Genomic DNA, 25,115 nt, shown 5'->3' with positions numbered 1-25,115 from the left:
ACCCTCTAGTTTTGTGAAAGTGAAATTATGTCTTGTCGGACAGCTTATTTTGGAAAGACTTTCTGATTATACAAAATTACCAGGTGGATACACAGAGTACTTCAACCCTGTAAGGACAAGGAATGGAGAGCAAGTCTACATAAACATTGCTGATGGCCAAGATTGACGTTTTCCTTCAATCAATCTATCAAGTCCTCAGTAAGCAACTGCTGTATACCAAGCAAAATGATATAAGACACACTTTCCGCCCTTTGGTAATTGGCAACCCAGCGCAGGGAAGATCGCGCAAACATGGGCCAGACGGTGCTGGGCACTGACTGCGTCATCGGGCGTCTCGGTCCACCCGCAAGAGCAGCTCGGCACCGGCAGAGGGCGCACGTAGCTCCGGGCGCCACAGAGAGCTTCCCGGTGGAGGTTCCCTTGAAAGACAGCTTTAGACTCTGGCAGAGGATTGCTAAAGGCTGTTGTTTCATGCACAAGGAGGGTTATCAGAAAAGTCAGAAAGGGTAGTGGCCAGTAAGGGGGATGCCCTTGACTGAGGGGCAGGGTTTCTACTGAGCGGCCCTGGAAAGCCAGATGGACAGAAATCAAGGAGACTTGATCAGACGGGGTTCAAGAAGCAAGTGTTACCCCTCCTTTAGCTAAAGAGAGGCAAGCAGAAGCGTCCGCAGACGCAGTATAGCTGTGTGGGGGGGAGGGGAGCCAGGAAGCGGCCCCTGAACTGCTGTGGGATGACACCAATCCGAGCTCCCCAGAGCCTCAGCAGGAGAGGCCCCCAGACCCCCGATCTGGCTTCCGTGGTGGATCTTGCCCAGGGTCCCCTGTGGTTCACACGCATTCTCAGGTGACATCTGCTCCCACCTCCCCCCAAACATGGACCCCTCAGTTCCTCATCAACACCATGGATCAGGGCAGTTCTCCTTGAAAGGGGCAGGGGAAGTGTGGTGGTGGTGAGGGGAGGGGTTGGGCAGACTCGCTTTGCAAATAAATTGATGTAGCCATTTTGGTTGACCTCCCAGGCCACAGAGCGTGTCAAAGCCTGCTGGTGATTCTCTTGGGGGAACTGCCCGTGTTTGTGTATCCATTTGTTTGTCATTTGACAAAGAATACTGAGCATTTACTATGTCCCAGCCCGTGTCTGGGGATATAATATAAACAGAGTCTCTCACGGAGCTTTCAGTCTGGTGGGAGACACAGACCTTCATCAAAGGGTTATACCAGCACGCACGAACCAGAATCGTGGTAAGTTCTGGAAGAGAGGCCCGTGGTGTCACAGGGAACTTGTAAGGGGGGCATCTGAGCTGGCTGGGGCAGGGTGGCTTGGTGAGAGCTTTCTAGATCCTACATAGCTTCATCTGTCATACTCAGATACTCCAATGTCACCTCCTCAGAGAGGCCTTCTTGACCACCCTATCTCAACCATCACTGCTCTTAATCTCTGCCATGCATTAGCTGGCTGCCCTGTGTCTACTGTCGTCTAACACATGATTGTACACACACGCACACATATACACACTGGCACAGACTCACTCATACACATTCACTTGTGCTCGCTTGCCCCCATCAGATCGTGAGCTCCGTGAGGGGAGTAGCTTAGTCTATTTGGTTCATGCCCTGTGCCCCGTGTTAAGAACAGTGCCTACACCAACAACTGTTTGTTGACTGAATGATTGACAGATTGCATAAATGAATGAAGTGGCAGTGAGCTGAGATCTTTAGGGGAATATGAGGCATCAAAATGTAAGGGCTGGGGGCTGCAGGGAGAGGTTCAGGCTGAGGGAATGTCACGGGCAAACGATCTGTGCTGGAGGCGGTATAGCATTGGAAGGAGTTTAAAGACATCACTGATTTATTCTAAAGGTATTTGTGAGCACCTGTATGAGCTCAGAACTCTTCCAGGCCCTGAGAGTAGAACAGTAAGACCAGATCCCTGCCTTCAGAGCTTATAAATTTGGTGGGAAGGGGTGTGCAGACAATAAGCAATCCTATGCTACATGCACATATATTCAAATGTAATAATGGGTCAGGTAATGATAAACGCTGTGAAGTAAAAGAGAGAATGGGAGGGGCAGGAGGTGGGATTTTTAGTCAGAGAAAGCCCTGCAGAGGTGGTGATACTTGAACAGAGCCCTGAATGAGAGAGGGATTAAGTGAGACTAGGGAAAGGACTGGTCAGGCCAAGGAGAGAGCCTGCGTGAAGGCCCCAGGCAGGAAGGCATCAGGGGACTTTGACGGTACAGGAAGGAATGTACTGGGTGGTCCTTGAAGGGTTCTGAACAGAAGGGTAGCACAATCTGATTTAATTTTTAAAAGATGACTGTGGCTGTTGGGTGGGGGTTTTACTGAAGAGCTCAAAGGGACAACTTGGGACCCCAGCTGGGTCACTCTGCTGTGGGCCAGACAAGAGGTGTCGCTGGCTGCCCGGACGGGAGGACTGGGCTGCAACAAGAGGACTGGGTTGGGAGGGACTCTGAAGCAGGACTTCCAGGTCTTTAGGCTTGCTGGCAACTAGATGCAGACACACGGGGGTCTAGCCCGAGGCGCTACGGACCACAGGTGCCCTTTACTAAGATAACAGAGGGGCTGGGCAGCAGGGGGTTTTCTGGAGCGCTACTGCGGAGGGAAACCAAAAGTTCCATTTTGTAGATGTTAACTCAGAGCTTTCCATGGACTTCCATGTGGGAAATTAGACACCACTGTGTAGCGCTCAGGGGGGTGGCTGGATCTAGAGGTACAAAACCGGGAGCTGCCACCGCAGAGACGGAATCTGAAGTCATGGGGAGAGGCAGTCGCTAAGGTATCAAGCGGAAATCTAAAGGGCAGTGAGGCGGAGAGCAGGCCAGAGTACCCCAACATTTAGAGGCTCGGGAGAGAGGGAGCATGTTGGTGTGAGGAAGAGCATTTAATGAGGTGAGGAAAATGCTCCAATTTCGGGGAACAGAGCACAGACAGTGGAGGGGGATGGTGTGAGGCCAGCAGGCCATGCGCCAAAGCCAGGTAAGAAAAACTGTCTTGATTTTGATTCAAAATGGTATTGTCTACGTCCAGAGAGCTCACTGACCCTACTCACCAAACCCAGCTCTGGATTCCTTCTGGCTGTTTCTAGAACTCAAGCGCTCCTGAGAGGCAGTGGAGTGTAATGGACCAGGGCAGCAAGGATCCCACAGGCAGCCATAGTGGCCAGGCGCCCCTTTCCCGGGGTGGGGCTGGGGCCAGGCCCTCACACCGCCTCATCCAATGAGCAACCACCTGCTCTCACCTGGTGGTCCTGTGTGGACCCTGCAGCCCCGGGGAGTAAATGTGGGCTGGTGACTTAGGCTCTCTGGGCCTCATTTTTCTCAAATGAGAATAGGGCACGATAAGCCTAGCTCTTAGCTTGCAGTGTGACGGCGAGGGGTAAATGACGGCTGCCTGGTAAACTACCTGCTAGATGGTAACTGCTAACTGTGGCCATAGTAAAGGGTGATGATTTGCCATCACTTCGAAGAGTCAAAAACTCTGTCGCACGCTCTAGAGCAGCTGTGAGAGAGAAATCCTGGAATGTGTTAGACACGATTAGAGGTAGTACAGCCTCCTGCAGTAACTGTTTGGAGGAAGACAGTACTGAACCAACGTAAGGTTAAGAATGTGCTCTTGAGTCAGGGGTCTGGCTTGAGTCTCCACTGTTCCACTCAGTGGCTGGCTGGCCTTGGACATGCTACTCAACTGCTCTCAGCCTCAGTTTCCTGATTGTAAAATGGCACGTCACCAGCGACCTATGGGGTATAGGAGCCCGTAGGACAACAATGCGCATACAGTACTCCACAGAGTGTCCGACATACAGCAAACACACAATAAATACCGCAGCCAACACTATTATGGGCTCATGAAAAACATCAGTATATCAGTTATGGTCAGTTGACTACAATGTGACAATTCTTTATTGTCATGCTTCCTCTACATATGGCCCCCAGATCATCTGATTTATTTGCAGCTTTTCTCAAAATTAAATGGAAGTATGGATTAGGTGAGATTTGAAGTTTGCTGAATTTGGTCTTCAGTGAGCCTTAGCAGGAGTGTCAGAGCTACTGTTTGATTTGACTCCCCATCTCCACTCTTGCCTGGCTTCTGTATGTAATTTGTAAAAGCGAATGTGTCTTCACTCTGCAGTCCCTGGACTCCTACCCCCGAAAATCATAGCCCTGTATGACACTGAAGGGAACTGCCTCTAGGGGAAGACGAATGACATTTTCATGGTTAATCCAGACCTAGGGAGGACTTGCACCTGAGTGCAGAGTGCTGAGCTGTGTTCTTCCATGTGATCTGGATTTGTGGGAATTCAAAGACACATACCAGGGCTTCCCTTACAGTGGAGCAAGCACACCGCGGGCTGTTGGTATGTGGTCATTTGGCCACATGGTGGCACTTCACGCCTAATAATTCTGTTGGTCCTCTTTCTACATCCCCAAAGGGTTGAAATTCAAACAGAAAGAGAAAGAAGCACGCCGTCTTAGAATGACATAGATACCATTGCCCGGAAGCATGGGGCTCCTAGGGAGGGTGAAAGTGAACTGGGTTCAATGAGGAAAAGTTCAGCTCTTGCTGTTTTCCTCAGTTCTAAGGGGAAGGTTCTGAAATAGACTCAGAGTTCCACATTGAGAACCCATTTTCCAGGGTGTTTTCATAACATTGCACCAACTCCAGGTCCAAAGTAAAATGTATCCACCAGTGCAGCAGATGAAAGAAAGTGGGCCTCTGTGGGCCAGAATTTGACTTTCTTGGAAAAAGATTTTTCTGAAGATACCACCTGATTTCAAGACAGGCCTCAGCTTCTTATTGAAAAAAGAAAGGGGTTATTACCCACCATTTTTATTCTTTTCTTGAGGCTATAGAGACTTGGGACTGAGCTTGAATACCAGCTCCTACACTAACTAGCTTTGCAGCCTCAAGGAAACTACTTAACTTCTCTGTATCTCAATGTTGTCATCTTTACAGGGAGTTAATGATAATAGGACCTACTTTATAGGATTGTGGTAAGGATGAAATAATATTAACTGGAACCAAACGAAACTGTTGGTATTCAAGTGTTTGGCTCCTAAGAACAGCAGTTTCATGAAGTTCATCCTACAGTGCTTTGTGCCAGGCATGTGGTGAGGCTCGGTAGAAGTGAGCTATTATTATCACAGCTAGCATGACAGAGAGTACAACAAGCACTTATTATGAACATTTAGATAATAAACCAAGATAAATGAAAATGAAAACATAGCATACAAGTACTTGTGGGATGCAGCAAAAGCAGTACTAAGAGGGAAGTTCGTAGCAATAAACGCCTACATTAAGAAGCAAGAAAGATCTCAAGTAAGCAACATAACTCTATGCCTTAAGGAGCTAGAGAAAGAAGAACAAATTGAGCCCCAAGCTAGAAGAAAAAAAGGAAATAATACAAATTAGGGCAGAAGTAAATGAATTAGAGAATGGGAAAAAAATTAAAAAGATTAACCAAATTATAAGTTGGGCTTTTGAAAAGATAAACAAAATTGACAAAGTCTTAGCTAGACTAATCAGGGGGAAAAAAGAAAGGGCTCAAATCAGCAGTATTATAAATGAAAAAGGAGACATTACAACCGATACCACAGAAAGCCAAAGGATCATAAGAGGCTACATGAACAACTATATGCTAACAAACTGGACAACCTAGAAGAAATGGAAAAATTCTTAGAAAGATACAACCTACTAAGACTGAAGAAAGAAAGGACTAGAATAGAAAGAAAGGAAGAAATAGAAAATCTGAATAGACCAATTACTAGTAAGGAGATTAAATCAGTAATAAAAATTCTCCTAATGGAGGAAAGCCCAGGACCAGATGGCTTCACTGATTAATTCTACCAAACATTTACAGAAGAATTAACAGCAATCATTTTCAAACTCTTCTAAAATATTGAAGAGGAGGGAACACACTCAAACACATTTTATGAGGCCAGCATCATCCTGATACCAACACCAGAAAAGGATACTACTAGAAAACCACAGGCCCATATGCCTGATAAATATAGAGGCAAAAAAATCCTCAATAAAATACTGGCAAACTGAATTACAGGAGCACATTAAAAGGATCATTCACCGTGCTCATGTGGGATTGATTCCTGGACTGTAAGGATGGTTCAACATATGCAAATCAATCAATGTGATATATCAGATTAACAGAATGAAAGAAAATAATTATACAATCATCTCAATAGACATAGAAAAAGCATTTGACAAAATATCATTCATGATAAATGCTCCTAACAAATTAGGTACGGAAGGAAAATATCTCAACATAATAAAGGCCATATAGGAAAGCCCATAGCTAATGTCATGCTCAATGGTAGAAAGCTGAACTTTTCCTTTAAGATCAGTAACAATACAAGGATGCCCACTGCCACCACTCTTATTCAACATAGTACTGGAAGTCGTAGTTAGAGCCATCAGGCAAGGAAAAGAAATAATAGGCAAAAATAAGTAAATAATAATAATAAAAGTAATAATAATAATAAGTGTTAGAAAAGCACAAAAAGGAAAAAGAAATAAAAGGTATTAGAGTGGGAAAGGAAGAAGTAAAATTGTGTCTATTTGCAGATGATATTTTATATATAGAAAATTCTAAAGATTCAACCATTCTTAAGACTCAACCAAAAAACTATTAGAATGAATCAATGAATTCAGTAAAGTTGTAGAAGACAAAACTAACATAAAAAAACAGTAGTATTTCTATACACTAACAATGAATTTTCTGAAAAGAAATAAATTGATTCCATTTACAGTAGCACCAAAAAATAATAAAATATATAGGAATAAATTTAAGGAAATGAAAGATCTCTGCTCTGAAAACTATAAGACACTGATGAAAGAAATCTAAGAAGACACGAATAAATGGAAAGATTTCCTGTGTTCATGCACTGGAAGAATTAATGTTAAAATGTCAATATTACCAAAAAGCCATCTATAGATTCAATGAAATCTTTATCAAGATTCCAATGGCATTTTTAAAAAAGGTTTTATTTATTTATTTGTCGGGTGGGGGGGAGACAGAGCACAAGCAGGGGAGTGACAGAGGGAGAGGGAGAAGCAGTCTCCCACTAAGCAAGGAGCCTGATGTGGGACTCCATCCCAGGACCCTGGGATCATGACCTCAGCCAAAGGTAGATGTTTACCCGACTGAGCCACCCAGGTGTCCCTCCAATGGCATTTTTTACAGAAGAGAGAAAACATTCCTAAAATTTATATGGAACCACCAAAGACACCAAATAGGCAAAGAAATCCTGAGAAAGAAGAACAAAACAGGAGGAATCACATTTTCTGATTTCAAGCTATACTGTAAAGCTACAGTCATCAAAATAGTATGTTATTGGCATCAAAACAGATAAACAGACCAATGAAACAGAATCGAGAGTCCAGAAATAAACCCAAGTATATACAGTCAATTAATATTTGACAAGAGAGCCGAGAGTACTTAATGGAGAAAAGACAGCCTCTTCAATAAATGGTCCTGGGATAATTGGATATTCCCATGTAAAGGAATGAAATTGGATCCACATTTTACACCACCCACAAAAATTTACTCCAATGGATTGAAGACCTAAATGTAAGACCTGAAAACATGAAACTCCTAGAAGAAAACATAGGAATAAAGCTCCTTGACATGGGTGTTGGAAATGATTTTTTTTTAAAGATATGGCACCTAAAGCACAAGCAACAAAATAAAAAATGAACACATAGAACTACATTAAACTGAAAAGCTACTACATAGCAAAAGACGACATCAATCAAATGAAAAGACAATCCGTAGAATGGGAAAAATATTTGCAGATTATACATCTGATAAAGGGTTAATATCCAAAATATATAAGGAATTCACCAACAACAAAACCTCCAAAATCAACAACAAAAACCTCCAAAAATCAATCCAATTAAAAAATCAGCAAAGGATCTAAATAGACATTTTACCAAAGAAATAGACAAAAGGTATTAAGGAGGGCACATATTCCATGGAGCACTGGGTGTTATACTCAAACAATGAATCATGGAACACTACATCAAAAACTAAGGATGTACTGTATGGTGACTAACATAACATAATAAAGAAAACAGACAAAAGGCCAACAGGTACATGAAAAGATGCTGAGCCTCACTAAGCAACAGGGAAATGCAAATTAAAACCACAGTGAAATAGCACCTCACATCTGTTACAATGGCCACCATGAAAAGACAAGAAGTAATCAATGCTGGAGTGGATACGGAGAGTGGGAACGCTTGCGCTCTGTTGGTGAGACTGTGAATTGGTACAGCTGCTATGGCAAACTGTATGGAGTATGGAGGAGCCTCAGAAAATTAAAAATAGAACTACCAAATCATCCAGTAATTCCACTTCTGGGAATATATCCAACAGATATGAAAACACTAACTTGAAGACATAGCTGCACCCCATGTTCATAGCAGCATTATTTACAGTAGCCAAGCCATGGAAACAACTTAAGTGTCCATCAATGGATGAAGGGAAAAAGAAGTTGTGGGGTACACACACACACACACACACACACACACACACACGGACATGCACAGACACAGTGGAGTATTACTCAGACATTAAAAACAAGGAAATCCTACCATCTGCAAAAATATAAATGGGCCCAGGAGGCATTATGCTATGTGAAATATGTCAGACAAAGAAAGAAAAATACTGTATGATCTCACATATATGTAAAATCCTTAAAAAAAAAAAAAAGAACTCCTAGAAAAAGAGATCAAACTTGTGATAACCAGAGGTGGAGGGGGGAGGGAGGTGAAATTGGAGGAAGGTGGTCAAAAGGGACAAGTTCTGGTTCTGAGATGAGTAAGCCCTAGGGATGTAATGAACCGCATGAGGACTGCAGCCGGCACTGCTGTATGGTATACAGCAAAGTTGTTAGAGAAGTATATTCTGTGAGTTCTCATCACAAGAGAAATTTGTTTTCCTTTTTCTTTCTTTTTCTTGTATCTCAATGAGAAGTGGATGTTAGCTGAACCGACTGTGGAAATCACTTCAGATGCTATGTACATCCTACCATCCTGCTGTAGACCTTAAACCAAGATGCCAATTATTTCTCAATAAAACTGGAAGAAAAAAAGGAATCACCCTGTCTTCCGGAAATTTTTTCCTGAAGGTTCATACAGAGAAGTGACCCTGTTGTTTCTGCATGCTGAAGTTCCAAATATGAAAACATGCCTGAAAGAAATCTGGCTCTATTTCGCAGCTATATTCTCAGCCAGGCAATCGCTATGTCAAGCCATCTTTCGGTGAGATACTAGTCCCCCCACGGAGGAAATCAAGGCCAACCCTGCAGCACGTGTGGTGCGAGTCAAGTTACGCAGGACTCACCTCTCCGAGAGCACCCTATGCCTTGGGCTGAAACCGAACCTCCTCTCTCGGTCTCTCGGATGCACTCACATCATAGTTTATGTCTCCTACGTCCCAGTCCCTCTTCGCAAGCCAGGTGCATACTAGCTAATCTCAGTTTCCTCCTCTTGGGCTCCCCAAGAGTAAGGCAGCTACAGTCTTAGAAATGCAAAGACCAACAAACAAAAACCAGGTAATGGTTATATTTTATCAGAGAAAATCTTCTTCCCATGTACTCTTTCCTTGCCCTCTTGCTCTCCTTTCTTTCCTCAAACTACACAGATCGACTCCAGTAACCTCCTGATGGTTTCTCACTCCCCCCCCTTGTCATGTGCAAAATGAAAAGTTTCAGTTTCTCATGACACTTGAGACCTAGACCGTAGACCACAGGAGCTGACAGGTGTCGTATAGGATTGCATCACATACCACAGACTATGTATAAAGGAGTGTGTGTTTGCAGACATACGTCAATTTGGGGAATGAGTTTCTTCAATGCACCCAACACAGGTTAAAAGTGAAGCCAGATACAGAAGAGAACGTGCTGTCTGATGTAATTTATATGAAGTTCTTAAGTTCAAGAGCCAGCAAAACTAATCTATGGAGATTATCAGAACAGTCCTTGGGGGTGGGGGGGCCGGCTGAGAAGGCACGAGGGAGCTTTCTGTGATGACGGAGGTAGTTTATCTTCTTACTGGGGTGTGGGCTGGTGAACTACCCAGGTGGGGACAGTTGGCAAAGCTCACCGAACTGCACCCTGAAGACCAAAAGAAGTAGCCATGAAAAGTGACCCTCAGAACAACGGTTACAGCGGGGCAGGGGGCCCCTTTTGTCACAGAAGAGAGAAGGGAATTTCCATATATGGGAAGTTCCTCCCTAGGCTGCCTCTGCCATTGAAAAACATGTAAAACGTCAGCCAATTTTCCAGACAGTTTCAAAATCCGGGGACGTTTTTCTCCACGCACACACTGCCTATGTCTTTTCAAATGTTTACAGGGTATTTACAAAAAGTAGTCCTTTGGGTGGCAGTTGTAATTAGGAAAACTGGCAGTGAAAATTAACACATACCATAAAAAAGAGATAATTGCTCCACTGCCATATACAATATTATTATCGAATGGTATTCGCTGAGGAATCCAATTGGTCCATACAAGCTCCATCTCGTTGTTCTAGGAAAGATCCCCCCTTCTCGTTACCCTGAGGAGGAAGCTGCCGCAGCCCACGAATGATCTGCCATATGGTACTTAACATCAGAATCAGAATGAGCTTGTGCTTTTTGTGTGAGATACCGAAATTTATTAGAAAATCAGAAAGCCTAATTTCCACTAAGTTCCTGAGACCTGCCATCTGCTGCGTGAGAAAGAAAATGTTTTTTTTTTTTTTAACCATTTACTTATTGTGAAATGTAAGAGTGCTGGCGTGTTTGAAAAAGCAGAGTTGAGGGCTGGGGGTGCAAAAGAGAGAGCCGGAGCAGGCCCACTTGGCAGGGGAGAAAAGACTGTCAGCTGAATGGTGGTGGGGGCCTGGGAAGCATAATTATGGAAATCACCTAGTCCAGAGCCTTTTCTTCTCCTCCTGAACACATGTTCCTTCCGCACAGGAATAGCGCAGAGAGAGGCCAGCTTTTGAGAATAAGCAGTCTCCGTTTCAGAAAGGAAGAAGAAGGGTCTTAAATAAGTACCAGTCTGTCTGAGTATTAGGTCTTTCCGTGGAGAGGGCAGTGTGAGGAAGACAGGAGGAGGGGTGACAGACAAGGGAGCCTACTGGGTGGGGAGGCAAGGCGAGCTTTCTAAGGGGGGGGGGAATGCAGAAAGGGGGGGAGGGGCAGGCCTGGAGAGGGATCTGGGGGGGTGGGGAGGAGAGCCTACTGAGAGGGGAGAAATCTTGCAACAGCATTTGGAATTTGACTGTATGTGTTGGGTTTTGGGGGTACAAAGATAGAGATGCTTTGTCCTTTAAGGAGGGCATGGCAGATGCCCGGCCATTCATTTCAGGGTCATGTCCCCGTCCCTGGCATCGTAGGTTCACGAGATGCTGCCATGGCCAGTGTCACATCCACGGGGCTGTCCTACACATCTGCAGAGCCGTGCAAGCTCGAGCGCTTACCCAACCCCTTGAGCTTTATTGTACTTACTTTTACTCTTGTTTTTACACCAAAGCCCGCCTGTTAGAGGTGCTGTTGGCACCATCCACTGGACATGGTTGGGGACTGGGTTTCTCACCTCTGATCACAACACTGAGGAACTAGAGCCCTAGGAGACAGGTTACCAGAGCCTGAATGGAGTGCGGATGGGGAGGAAGGTAAGACTTTAAGGCACCAGGGAGTCTCACATTATAACATCACAGAGTCAAGTTCTGGTCAAGGCAGGCCATCTTTGGACTGCGTCCAAGGAGGCTTAATTAAAGAAGAACTAAAAAGACCTCTCAAAAGGCAATTTCATCTGCGAGGCAGTCTTCCAGCAGGATCCCAGGGGCATCCCGAAAGTCAAGGTCAGGGTTCTAAGAGTGCTCTTGGGGGCAGAGGGCCCTGTGGCTGGCCACCTGGGAGCAGAGCCCACATCTCAGCCTCTGTAGCCCATAGGTGCTCACCATGGGGACATCACACAGGAAGGTGACTGACTGTGACCTGTCAAATGAAAGGATGAATGTCTTTGCAAAAGCCTCCTGGGCTTCGGGAATCCTGGCCTCCCACTTCGGCCAAATTAGGAAAGAATGCATCATAGAGAATGAGACGCCAACCTCTCTGCGGGGGAGCTGAGTGGGAGAGGGAGCAAAGTGAGTTTCGGAATTTGCAGCCAGATCAGGTGGGAAGCAAAGGGAAGCCCCAGGGTCCAGCACGGTCAGGATGGGCTTGCCCCCGAGCCTTCCCCCACAGGAGGGGAGCAGCCCACTGAGGGCTCTGTGGCTCTCGGCTGGCTCCAGGCCCCGGAGGCTCCGAGCTGCCAGCACGGTGCTGTTATCATGTTGGCACCTTTGGGAGAAGTTCAAGTTTCAGGCTGAACCCCCAAGGAATGAGCTGTGGGGAGGTGCACCCCAAGGGGAATGTGGCAGCGGGGCCCATGCATTAGCTGGTGGGGGCAGCCTTACTTCTCACTCCCTCGGTGACTAAGGACTCAACAGTCGGCTCCTTGCTGGAAGGCCGTGATCAGCTCCTGATTTCCCTGTGGATGCCCCGACGCTATAAGACAGGCTTAGGGAGCTGCCAGGGGTTCTTCTGAATGACCGGGGGCTGACATGTCGGTCAGGACCTTGGTGCTCCTGCGCGACTGCTTCTGCCCGAAGGCAGCCTCTGCAGCAACATGGTAAGGGCCTCCCAGCGTCCTCTGTCCTCCCTTCCCCTCGGCGTCCGTGTGTAGAGCACCTCGTGCTCAAAATGCACATTCTCCAAGCAGAACGGGTATCCTTTCCCGAGCATGCCCTCCGTGCTCAGGGTTTCGTAGCTACCATCTCATTTAAGCCTTACCTCAAACCAGCAAGGAAGGGGCCATTCTCATCCCCATTTTCCAGATGAAACCACTGAGGGATGAATGGGATTTGGTGGAAGGTGCGGGGTCAAACAGCTGGTAAAATGTGGGGTTGGCCAGCAAGCTGGGTAGCCGGAAGCATTCCTCTACAACGCTAAGAATAGTTCTTCTAGAGTAAGCACCATTATTTCAGTTTAGCTCTTAAGTGGAGTGGGCTCAGAGAGGGTAGGTAATTTACCCAAAGCCACGGAGCTCTAAAGCACAGAGACAGAAAGCCATCTGGCTCCAGAGCGAAAGCTGTTTCCTCTAAGCCGCACCCCCTCTCTGGGCTCACTGAGGCTGGATTACATTATGGGGCCCCATCCCCCGCCAACAGATGGCAGGCCCCAGGAGCAGGATTAGATATGGAACGTGCAAAGTGATCTTTGCAGGAGAAATATTTAGCCAAGCTTAACGTTTTCTGATTTTTTCTAAAAAGGAAACAAATACTTTTTTTGAACACTGGTGTTTCTTAAAGGTACCGCGGCTACTATCCAAGTAGTTCTCAAAAGATTTGGGTGCCACCAGCCAGTGAGGGTCCCTACCTGCCTGACGATGTAATTAGTTTAACGGCGCTGGTTCCTGAGCACTAGAGAATCTGGCAGCTATTTGTCTCTCTTGCCCATTCCAATCAGGCTCTCAAATGTATAAGGAGTGTATCTTCATGAGAATCCCCTGAACTGGTGCGTGAGAAGCAAGTACAAAAAACCTCTCCCATAGGCAGGGCCAGCCAGTCAGTTGCGTCTTTCTGCTCTCTCCAGGGGCAGAGAAAGTCCCCTGATTTTAATATTCAGGAGAAAGCATATTTATAACCAGCTGAGGGTGAGGGGGCTGCTCGCCAACCCAAACGTTTGGAGCCCCCAAATGGTCACTTGTGCCGCTGGCTTCAGAGACCACTGAATGCCAAAGACCCAGCACTGGTCCTAGAGCACGTGTCCCACTGACCCTCAACTCATTAAATAATGAGATAACTTGATCCCACGTGGTTATAAGCCACCAGCCGACTCCCCTGTGCCTTGCTGTCCTCTGTCACACACTAGGAGGCTTAGGCGGCAGGCACGGTATTTTCGTTGGCCTCGGCACTCTCTTGCAAACATTGCTAGGATAAACAGTTGCTATCTTTGTTAACATTGAATTGATTTTAAATGCCTGGAGGTATTTAAACATTTTCATGCTTTTAAACTCCAGGCTTCAGTTCAGTACTTACTTTTTTCAATAAGTATTTATTAAATACCTACTATGTGCCAGATACCATCTTGACAGTTTAGTTGCAATCCAGATAAATTACACCTACTTCTGTCCCCAAGGAACTTACAATTTAGCAAAGGAGAGGGGGGAAAAAGGATATGCAAAAATGACGTGTGTGTGTGTGTGTGTGTGTGTGTGTGTGTGTGTGTGTGTATGGGTAGGTGTGTTGATGGGTATGTAGACAGATAAATGGGAAATACGTGTGTGCACTTGTGATGTGGTAATATAACAATCCTGTGGTGATAAGGACACAGACGGATAGAGTGGTGAGCCCGAGACACAGGGAATGGCAGCCAGTATCTGGCAGAGGCAGTGGGGCCGGTTCGAGAGACAAGGCAACGATGGAGCCAAGACTTGCCGCAGAGTGACTGAGCAAAGGGGGTGGAAACACCACAAGAGAAGTGCCATCTGTATTTGGGGAGAGGCGGAGGGCATTTTGGGTTAGCTTAAGGCAGCAGTGGTAGGGATAACGGAAACATAAATTTCGATGGTTCGAGAGAGTGCTTTGAATGCCAGGCTACGGTGTGGTCTCATAAATGAGTCACGTGGGGGGGTTGCAGGTGGAGCCAGGACAAGACGGGGTGAAGGGAAAAGACTACATTTTGGTGTGGAACTGGAAACACAGCCAAGCAGGGTGTACATTTCTGTTCCCAGAAAGAGCTGTTAGAGCTCAGACCCCTCTTCTTCCTGTTGGTATTGCCTTCTTTCCCTTGAAGAAATCCCCACACATAAACATCCAAACTTATAAGTCTTGAGCCTTATATTTTTGAGACAGAAGGATTCTTTACTCGATGAAGATTTTTTTTTTTTTTTAAACTGCGTTCCCTTGGTGCTTTCAAATCTAGTCCAATCACCACAGCCCCTGGGTTAGGTGTGAGATAGGTGGCCTGCATGGGCTGTACTCCCCTTCACCAAGCAGAGGCTTTTATAAGCCCTTTTTTATTAAAAAAAAAAAAAATTTTTATCTGAAGGAGGAAAGAAGGAAGATCACAGATTAATGAGCAAACCAGGTAGAAAACTCTGCTAATCCCATTGCTCTTTCTTTATTGTTAGTTTTTTCTCCCTTTATTTTCCTCCACTTCTGATGACTTCCTCCACAAACACACCATTCCTGACTCATTTTTTATAAAGAAAAGGAAATTGTCCTTTCACTGCCTTTTTGACATGGCATGAGGTGAGTGCCCTTCCTGGTCCCCGTCTCTAACTCCCCACCCCATGCCCTTGTTGTGTTTTTGAACTCTTTGTTCTAACCAAACCACTCCCGATTTTGTTCTAACCAAACCATTCCCAATTTTGGAGATGATTACAATGAACCTCTTCTAATTCTAGTCTGATTTCAAATTTAGCTTCTAGGTTTTCTCTATGAAATGACTTCTCTAAGTTGAGAAGAAGCACAACTATCAAACCAATAAACTCACAAGAAACAGGGAAAAAGTATAATTCATTTCCTCAAGAAGATGCCTTTGCACTTTTCCTAAAGGCACTGTTCAGATGTCTAGGACTGGGGATTTTGTGCTCATTATCCATACTTTCCCTCTTGTCTTGTGTTCTAGTACGGATTTATCAACACCTGTCTGCAATCCCTTGTGGTAGAGAAATTTGGTGAAGACACCTGGGAAAAGCTGAAGTAAGTATACTCAAGGAAAGATGGAGAACCCCCAGTGGTAAGACTCCAGTATTTTGAAGGTCCTGGGTTTTTACTAACTCTTTGGTTAAGACAGTTGGTTATTACTAGGGACAGCAGTTCAAGTACCTTAAATATACCAACTAGATACAGAACAAATCCACTATACTGTGTCTGTGTTTAAGGAAGGTACTGGTCTCAATTCCTAAACCCAGCCCATGTGAATATGTATTCTACTTTTAACCTCATGAATGAATTCTTATTCGCTCCTCTTGATCACAGAAGAAAAAGCAACCACATTATTTCCATCGTACATTAATGGAGCTGCCAAAACCTCACAGAAGAGGGGTATCCCTTTTGAGTTTAGCCAGAATCCCTCTTTAGGAATTCTTTTTTTTTTTTTTAAGGGGGGAGAGAGAGAGAGAATCTTAAGCAGGCTCCGTCCACACCCCACATGGAGCCCCACACAGGGCTTGATGTCATGACCCTGAGCTGAAATTAAGAGTCAGCCACCCAGGCGCCTCCCTCGTTAGGTATTCTTCGGTTACCTGTTAACGGTTTTCCTCTCTGCTTCCACCCAGCGAATGCTGAACACCATTGTACATCTTCATGTGGTCTCCTGTCTGACTCCTATAACCTTGTGCTGTCCGTCTGCCTTCTTGGAGGCCCCCGGCCTTGAAATGTTAGGTCTGACAGGTCTCTGAGATCACCGGGTCTGTGAAGAGGGAAGAGTAAAAAATTATGGAAAAATGACTGGCTTCCTCAGTTAATCAATGACATGCAAATTGAAACAAATTGGCACTGCCTTGCCTATTCAATCTACAAAATGATGAAACGATAATAACCAGTTCTGGTTAAGATGCCGCAAAATGGGTAATTGCTGATGGCATCGTAAGTCAGCGCAGCCCTTTGGGAAAGCAATTTGACAACATGTACCAAAAGCTGCAAAAATGATGAAATCCTTTAAAGCAGTAATTTCATCCTAGAGAATTTATTCTTGAGAATCTAGTCCTTAGAAACAAACATATCTATCTATACACACAAAAATGTAACATAGCCTTATACTTATAAATAATAAAAGAAAAAATTATCTTTAGCATTCAAAAATAAACCAAAAGCCAAACGGAATGACAAGAAATATGCATCATTATACGTGGTGCTCACAAAGACTATGGAGCAACCTGTAAAATTTTATAATATTAAGTCCCAAAGACAAGAAAGTTAACAACATCAACAGCAGCAACAACAAAAAGACACAGACTTACGTAGTTACTGGGTGGATTGCGCAAATGAAGAAAAGAGAAAGACCAAACTAGTAATGACTAGTAATGGAACTAGAAAGATGAAGTGCTGGATGACTTTTTTCCTGCTGTCTATTTCCCAAATTTTCTGTATTTTTCATGGCTTTTGTAATGTCAAAACAGTTTAAAGTGCTCAGTGCAAACTTTCCTTTGCTCCTTCCTATTCCCGTTTTACAAATAAGATAATTAGAGCTGAGAGCGTGGGGGACTTACAGTCACGGGGCTAAATTAAGAGGAGGCAGGGAGGCCCCACAGCCCCAGGCCCCTGCTCCATGCCCTGCACAGCCGCCAACTGCTCGAGCTTCTCCTGTCAGACCCTCTTCCGGAAAGGGAGCCCCGGGCCATTGCCACAGCATCTCCAGGGTAATTTCCTTTAAAGCACCACAGGTTTGGGTGGGAACAAGTACCTCTGGCCTCAGAGAGGCAAAAAATACTCACTTATAAATATTTCAAGGAGAAATGCTGAATAATTACGATCAGAGAAAACTTGGGCTGGTCGGTGCTTGAGAGATCGTCTGGCCCAGATCAATTACAGCCCAGAAAGGTTAAGTGACTTGCTAAAGAGTGCCCAGCAAGTAGGCAACAGGGCAAGGGTGCAGATGTCCGTATCATAAAGTGCTCCTTTTCAAGCCCTTAGGCTGCCCTGGGAGGAGAAGGATTTGAAGACTAGGAGATTGTCTTTTAAAATTGCTATTATATTGTAAAGAGTAAACTCAGCAAGAAGAGGAAGGAAAAGAATAGTCTTATCTTAGGCACTAACTTTGGGCCAGGCCCCTTCCATAATGATCTTATTAAAGCCCCAAGCAGAATACTGGCAGGGCAGGTTACCGTCTCTTCATCTCTTCGGAAAAACACTGGAGGATTAAGTGACTGAATAAGCCATTTTGCCTGGGTGATTCAGTATCTATAGAAATACTGCATCCAAACCTGGAACATAGGAGCTAGGTGCTGAAGGCCCATGTCAGATGGGAAATGGATCTTTTGCTCTGCAAACTAGAGAGAAGCAGTTCAGTCTGCCAGAGAGCCTGCAGCCCCTACCAGGAGATGGTCAGTCTTAGGAGGAAGAGGAGGAAGGTAGGTATGGCAAGCACAGTCAGGCCATTGGGTTGACATTGCAGGGTGGGCTGAGAACCAGCTTGAGAGAGAGGGTGCACATAGTGTGAGAAGTCACCAGATATGGCTGCGAGTCCCTAGGAAGTCATAGTTGGTTTCAGGAGGGCTCTGGAGCTATAGCACTTAGGTGCCTCCCCTATAGTCCTTGGGACCTGGGGCAAGTTCCTTCACCACTCTGTGACCGAGGCATTTCAGCATAAAATAATGACCCTAGAAGTGGCTAAGCACACCGGGGCTGTTGCAAGCACTCAATGAGATAGGACAAACAAGACGCTTAGAAAAAATGCCTGACCTGTGCTAAGCACTCACCAAATGGGAGGTGTGTTACTGAAGGTGATGACTATTGTGCGCTGATTTTCAAGATGGCGGTCCTCAGCTGGGTTGGGGAGAGATGGAGGAGGAGTGGGGTGCGTACCCACAGGCCTGGCCTGGAGTCCTGGCTCTGGGTTTGGATCTGTATGTTCTGGAGCAGGTTGCTTCACCTCTCTAAAGCTGCTTCCTCATTAATAGAAGGGGAATAATGCACCCATCTTCCAGGGTCACAGAGAAGATTGAGTGGAAAAATCGATCCCTAAGTATACAGTAGATACTCAGTACTGTTTCCCCTCGAATATGCAGGTGCGACGCTAGGATTAGACTACATTCAACATTAATAGGTATTACTTCGACGCCGGGCAGATAACTCTGCCCTTCATCTTGAAGAGATGATATTCCTCTGAGATGTTCTCTTTGCCCAGAGAAGGAGACCTGGCTTTCTAATATTAGCATCACTTGGTGGATGGTGTTGCTTCTGTCCTTTTTTGCCCTGGTTTCCCCAGCCGCCAGTGTGGGGCCTTGTCCAGCCCTATCTTGTGACCAGCTCATAAGGGGGGTTGGGGTTGACATTTGGTGATTGATTTTTGACCCATGATGCTCGTATCATCTGAATTCCTGGTTAGAACTTCTAGCCTCAACTTATCAGGTGTCCCCAAAGAGTCTGTCCTGCCAGGAGAAAGGCCAGGGCTCTAGAAATAACTTGAAATAAGAATTAGACATGAGCGGAGGTAAAACAATAAACGTGTTCAGTCCGCTGCTGGCTGGTGGCTGGGAGGCGCTGTTGACAGAAGGCTGCTTGCACTCCCCTACATGACGGAGCAGATACCGCGTGACCAGCTATGGGAACCCTGATCGGTTAAAATATTCAATGTATTTTTGCGAATCCAGGAAAAAAATTAGCTTTCCGTGTGTAAGTAGGTGGAAGTAGTTTCTTCCTTTTTGGATCCTTGCTGTGCCCTCCCTGAAGGAAATGGTACATTTTCTCTTCCTGCCCCCAAGGAGCATTTCTCATGGCATTCCCGGACAATCAGCCCTGCAACCACAGGAACTCCAAGATGATAGGACACGGGAAGGAGGGGTGCAAAAGAGTGCAAGAGAATCAGATAGATATGTCCAGGAACAGAGACCCCAGTGAGGCCATATCCAGAGTCTGTGTGGCTAGGCTTTACATCTTCTAATCTTGAACCACCAACCCTGCGCTTAATTGAGTCTCCAAGAATATGTTTGTATATACAGCACTAGACACGTATGTGATCGCATTGGAAATACGTCCTTAAACCAAGAGCAAAGCCTATCTGACCAGCTCGACCAGCAATGAAAATTGCCTCATATTAGAACTCATTAAAAAAAAAAATGTAGTGCAGAAAACTCAGCTTATAAAATGCAAATTAAGGCAAGATCATTTGCTGTGCAAAAGGATTTGCTTCAGGCTGCATTTAAATAACAAGTTCCCTGGTGCTTTTAAAATAGAATTTTAGCTGAAAAAGAAAAACCCATCAATTCCTACACAAATTTTAAGAAGGAATGATTAGGTAAAATGAAGTATGTCTCCAGACTTTATGACATAAATTTTATTTTATATGATATAATCAGAAACAGATGTTTCTCCTCCTTTGCCTGCATTGTTTATTTCTCTCTCATATAACCTAGATTTATAGATTCCTAATTATGAAACACTCTTTTATAACCTTTTGGCTAAAATCTTTATCAGGACTTAACAATGAGAAGCAGCTAATAGGCTGGGAAGAGTAAAGCCTCAGAGGTCAGATCAAGCTTTACATTTTGCCTGTATCATTTACTAGCTGTTTGACATGGGCAAGTTTACTTACTCGACAAGTATTTATGTAGGTCCTAGTTTGTGCCAAACAGAATTCCTGGCACTGGGAACAGTGGTGAAGGGAACAGATGAGGGCTCTGTTCAATTGGAGTGTGTATTCCAGTGTGGGGCCCAGGGGTAGACGATAAGCAAGTATCGTGCTAAGTGCTGTAAAAATACAGGGCACTTGATAGTGACCAGGGATGGAAGATGTCAGTTTCTCTGAGATGGTCAGAAAAGGCCTCTCTACAAAGGTGATATTTGAGCTGAAAGGCAGGAAGGAGCCAACGTTGAGTTAGGGAAGCATGTGTGTTGTAGGCAGAGAAAATAGCCAGTCCAAAGGTCCTGAGGTAGGACTGGGTTTGGTAAATTCAAGACCCAGAAGAAAACTCGGTGTGACTGGAGTATCATGATCAAGAGTCTGGTAGGAGACGGAAATGGAGACATGGTTAAGGATCAGAATATACAGGTGGCTACAGATGGAAAGCAGTGGGGATTTTATTCTGATTGCAATGGGTAACCGAGGTCTCTGAGCCTTGGTGTCCTCACTTCTAAATGGAGGTAATAATGGTAGTCACTCACTTGTGAAGATTGAGATGACTGACACAGGAGAAGCGTCTGGAACTTAGTGCAGGATGTTGCTTGCAAGGACCAGCAAGTCACTCGGAGGCTGAAGTTTAAGGCAGTTAGTAAGAGTCAGAGGGAGGCGTTAGTGGGATTCACAGAGCTCAACTGCAGAAAGCACAGAGAGACCACACAGAACACGGAAGGTCGGTGGGCCTCTCTCCATCTCCGTGCCTCTTTTCATGTTCACTCTATTTTCCTGGCTCTCTCTGCAAGTTTCTTAATTTCTGTTTCTTCCCAGTTTTTCCATATGCCCTTTCAATTTACGAGATCACAATCCTTTGATATAGACTCAGTTTCTCAGTGTCTCAATTCCAGACACCACAGACAGAGGATTTGTTGGGCTAACTTTGGTCAGGTGCCCACACCTGGACCCATCATCAGGTGGACTTTGGAGGATAGGGTCCACAAGAAGAGGTTGGGGGTAGAGCACCTGTGAATGGCGTATTCTCTCCACTGTATAAACAAGGGCACGGGGAAGGGATGGGTCTGCATGATGTCTGTATACATGAATGGAAGAGGAATAAAGGAATAGTAGATGGAGAGGCTCTGAGCACATTTGAGATCATCTTTGAAAATGTGCACATGTGTCCACCTGTATTTTCTGGGGAGAGGGTACATGCTATTCATCAGAATCCCTAAGAGCTCTATGACCTAAAAAGTTCAAGGGCCCTGCCTTTACTTTTTGGGTTTTTGTTCTTACTAAACAAGAAAAGCTCCTGAAATTAAGCTATCTTAAAAAACATTGTTTCAAATACACTGAAAACCGGAGCCAGAAACAGCCAGGAGGGCTCCCATTCATCCTTCTGCTATACTGCCTCCATTCCATTGACTCGCTAAGCCTCGCCCACTCCCTCCATCTTCTCTGCTTTTCCTATATATAAGGTCTAGTTAAAAAGTAGCTGAGGGGCGCCTGGGTGGCGTCTGTCTTCAGCTCAGGGCGTGATCCCAGCGTTCTGGTATTGAGCCCCACATCAGGCTCCTCCGCTAGGAGCCTGCTTCTTCCTCTCCCACTCCCCCTGCTTGTGTTCCCTCTCTCGCTGGCTGTCTCTCTCTGTCAAATAAATAAATAAAATCTTTAAAAAAAAAAAAAAGTAGCTGAAAGCAGACAGCTTCTACTTTTTAACTTTTACCGAGGAATGCTGACTGTCTCGCCACTCCCACTCCATTCCTGGCCAGAGTGTGTTTGCTGATTTATCCAGCTGCCTAAAATCATGTCATCAGAACCACAAGGGCCTTGAGAAATCAAGTTGGCTAGTATATCTCAATGGGGCAACTTCCTCCCCAGGAGATCATATCAGTATATTCAAGGACTTAGAACATTTAAAAAAATACTTAATATTATATTATTATACATATAAAAGAGAAGACTGTTGTTCTAATAAAGACCGTTGAAAGTCAAGTTTGAGAAATATTTTTGTTTAGTGGGACCACATGGAAGGTAAATTTAGCAGTAGAAATGGATATTATAAGGCCTGAAACTTACATAATTTGGAGAGCCTCCTTTAAAAAATAATATAAAATTACAAATAAAAATTTAGCTATAAAAGTGAGTACTTATTTAGAATGAGAAAAAAATTAAAAGCTGACAGATAACATGAATATCAAAGGTCCAAAAGGTAACACATATTTATTATTATTATTAATTATTGACCCACTTTTATATTTTCCCACATCTTTGGCTGCTTGTGGCCTGCCTGTTCATATGACAATGATTTAATGAGATCACTTTCCATCAAGAGAATGGAATGAATGTGCCTCTAACATGGTTGGCTGAAAACTGTTTTTATTGTGCTTTATTTTTATTGATAGCTTAGACAAATGTCTTTCTGTATGTCTACACCTTTGTAGGCAGTTTCTTACAAGGTGTGCTTCTTTCCTGGTGGCAAGTTCTAGAAGAATGCCGGCCCTTTTTCTACTTGTACATGTCTCACCCCTCTGCCCCCACCTGCCCACGGCTGTTTTAGAGCAGTTCTCTGCAAGAAGGTGACCCCCAATCAGGGATTGCAGCCTCTCCTTCACATGGCTATAATGGGGGTCACATTAAGGTCTGGATGCTTTAATTCTGCTAGGGGGAGGTGGCTCTGGGGGCTGGGTGGCCTGTAGTCCCTCCCAGAGGCACCCAGGACCATCATCAGGGCATACAGGGAGGTCCTTCCACCACCCTCCCAGGCTGGGGTGGCTCCAAACGAGGGAGGCTGGCCAGGGCTACTTTGTTCCCAGAAGCCCCGGCTTCCTTAGCTCCCAAAGCAAATCTGATTCACCATGGGTTTAAGTCAGAAGTTCTCAAACAGCTTGGCCTTAGGAAGACCTTTCAATCTTAAAAACGATTGGAGACCCAAATAGCTTTTATCTATTGGCATTTACTATATTGGATATTAAACCTGAGAAATTTTAATAGATGGTTATTTATTGATTCGCCTAAAATGGCAATAATCAATCTATTACCTGTGAGCATAAATAGCCCATTTTTATGAAAAATAACTATTAGCCAAATAAAACAATTAGTGAGAAGAGAGACATTGCTTTATATCTTTTGCAAAAACCACTTCAATGTGCGACTTAGTGGAAGATAGCTGGGTTCTATTTTCTGTGCTCTATCTGTTGTGATCTGTGGTTTTCATTGAAGAAAACATAGGCGGAAGCACGTTCAGGGTCTGTTCTGATCATTCTGGAGGTTCTTTCAAACCTCACAAAAGCTCCCCTAGTGGTGATTTCTTAAAGATCAGTTACAATGTTGAGGGCAAAGCCCTTGGCCTCTCCTGTGCTTTGAAATATCTTTTGCCCTCATTTTGAACTACCATGCATTAGCCATTTGGAAAATGCTGAGAGATGCAGATCTTATGAACATTATCCACTATGCGTTATACGATATCGAAATCACATTTGTCAATATCACCACTCTTGTCAAAGCCTCTAAGAATTGGGAAGCCGATGAGCTCACGGTAGCAGATGCAAGTTTTCCAAAATTCCAATTCTCTCTCGAGAGCTTGAGTTTTATCATTGGCAATGAATTCTGTCAGTTATTTTCCTTGAAGTGGCAAGTTAACTTTGTTCGTTTTTTAAGAAACTGTCTGCCAAACGGTCAATTCTGAATAACCGCAGTCCGTCTGTCCGTGGTTCTTTCAAGTAGAAATGATGTTCCATGAAAAAAGTGGCGAATTCGAGTCCCAAAAGCAAAATCATAAAAGCGCATTTCCTTGAGGGGACTGTCCCCCTTGTGTAGACAACGGAAGTGCTTTCTGGACTTCCCACTTCGTCATGCAGAATGTTCAAATGGTTTAATAAAATCAGTCCATGTTATTGCTTCATTAAGGACGATTTGAAGTGGAACTGGCTTTGTTTCCCTTTACCACGGGTGTGTGGCAGTGAGGAATGTGATTACTTAGTACAGTTGAGTGCCCCTGCCTTGATTCACCCTAAGGCACTAATAGGTTTGCCTACCAATGCTTTGGAACCATGAGAGCACATTTCAACCAGTGAAAAGGGCAACTAATGTCTTAATTTTATTATGAAAATAGTGTTGACCTCATGGATCCTTAAAAGCCTCCTAGGGTCCCCCCCCCCAGGGGTCCATGGAACACACCTTAAGAACTGCTGGTTTAGGTGCCAGAGTCATTCTCAGTGAACCTACATTGCATGTTGGCTGGGAGGGTTGAGGGTGGGACAGGATAGGGTGGTACCTCAATTTCTCTGTGGAAACATTGACCTAACCGAATACTGTCAGTGTAAAAGTGAAGAAATGGAGACACAGTGAGATTTGTTTCAAGTCATCCACTCGACCGTGGTAGGGTCAGGATTCGTTCCCAGGTCTGCTGACTCACATACAGTGGATATAGGAACCTCTGCTAGGTCAGGTCTCTCACACTCTGTAAACCTCTTATAACTTCCTATCAGGCTGCTACTGTGTGCCAGGTACAATGCTAGGTATTGAAGATAGGAAATGAAATGATATTTACCTGCTCTTTGGGGCCCGTCGTCTAGGAAGCCTGGGGACACGTACATCAAAGGTTACAGGTGCAGCCAGTGCGAAGACAGGTAAATAGTGGGGACTCAGGAACTCAGAGGAGGGCTGCTGGAATCTGACGGCAGCTCATAACGACCAGAGTTGGTGATTCTCAGGCTAAGTGGGAAAGGAAGGACAAAAGTTGGCCAGCTCACCTTCCTGTCGGGGGAGAGT

The 25,115-nt window shown here is 44.8% G+C and overlaps 1 protein-coding gene across 1 annotated transcript in view; it reads left to right on the top strand.

Annotated features, from left to right (window-relative positions):
- Positions 1–291: 291 nt before the first annotated feature.
- LOC123791794 (guanylate cyclase soluble subunit beta-2-like) overlaps positions 292–25,115 on the top strand; it is a 71,051-nt gene continuing 46,227 nt past the window's right edge. The window contains exons 1-2 of the mRNA XM_087864911.1: positions 292–408; positions 15,696–15,769. Of these exons, the coding sequence (XP_087721037.1) occupies positions 292–408; positions 15,696–15,769 (191 nt within the window). The remainder of the gene's footprint in view (positions 409–15,695; positions 15,770–25,115) is intronic.

This window comes from Ursus americanus, chromosome 10, assembly GCF_024610735.1.
Source record: "Ursus americanus isolate L20-20 chromosome 10, mUrsAme1.1.p, whole genome shotgun sequence".
Classification (NCBI taxonomy): domain Eukaryota; kingdom Metazoa; phylum Chordata; class Mammalia; order Carnivora; family Ursidae; genus Ursus; species Ursus americanus.
Note: the sequence above shows the minus strand (reverse complement) of the source record. Positions and strands in the feature narration are given on the sequence as shown.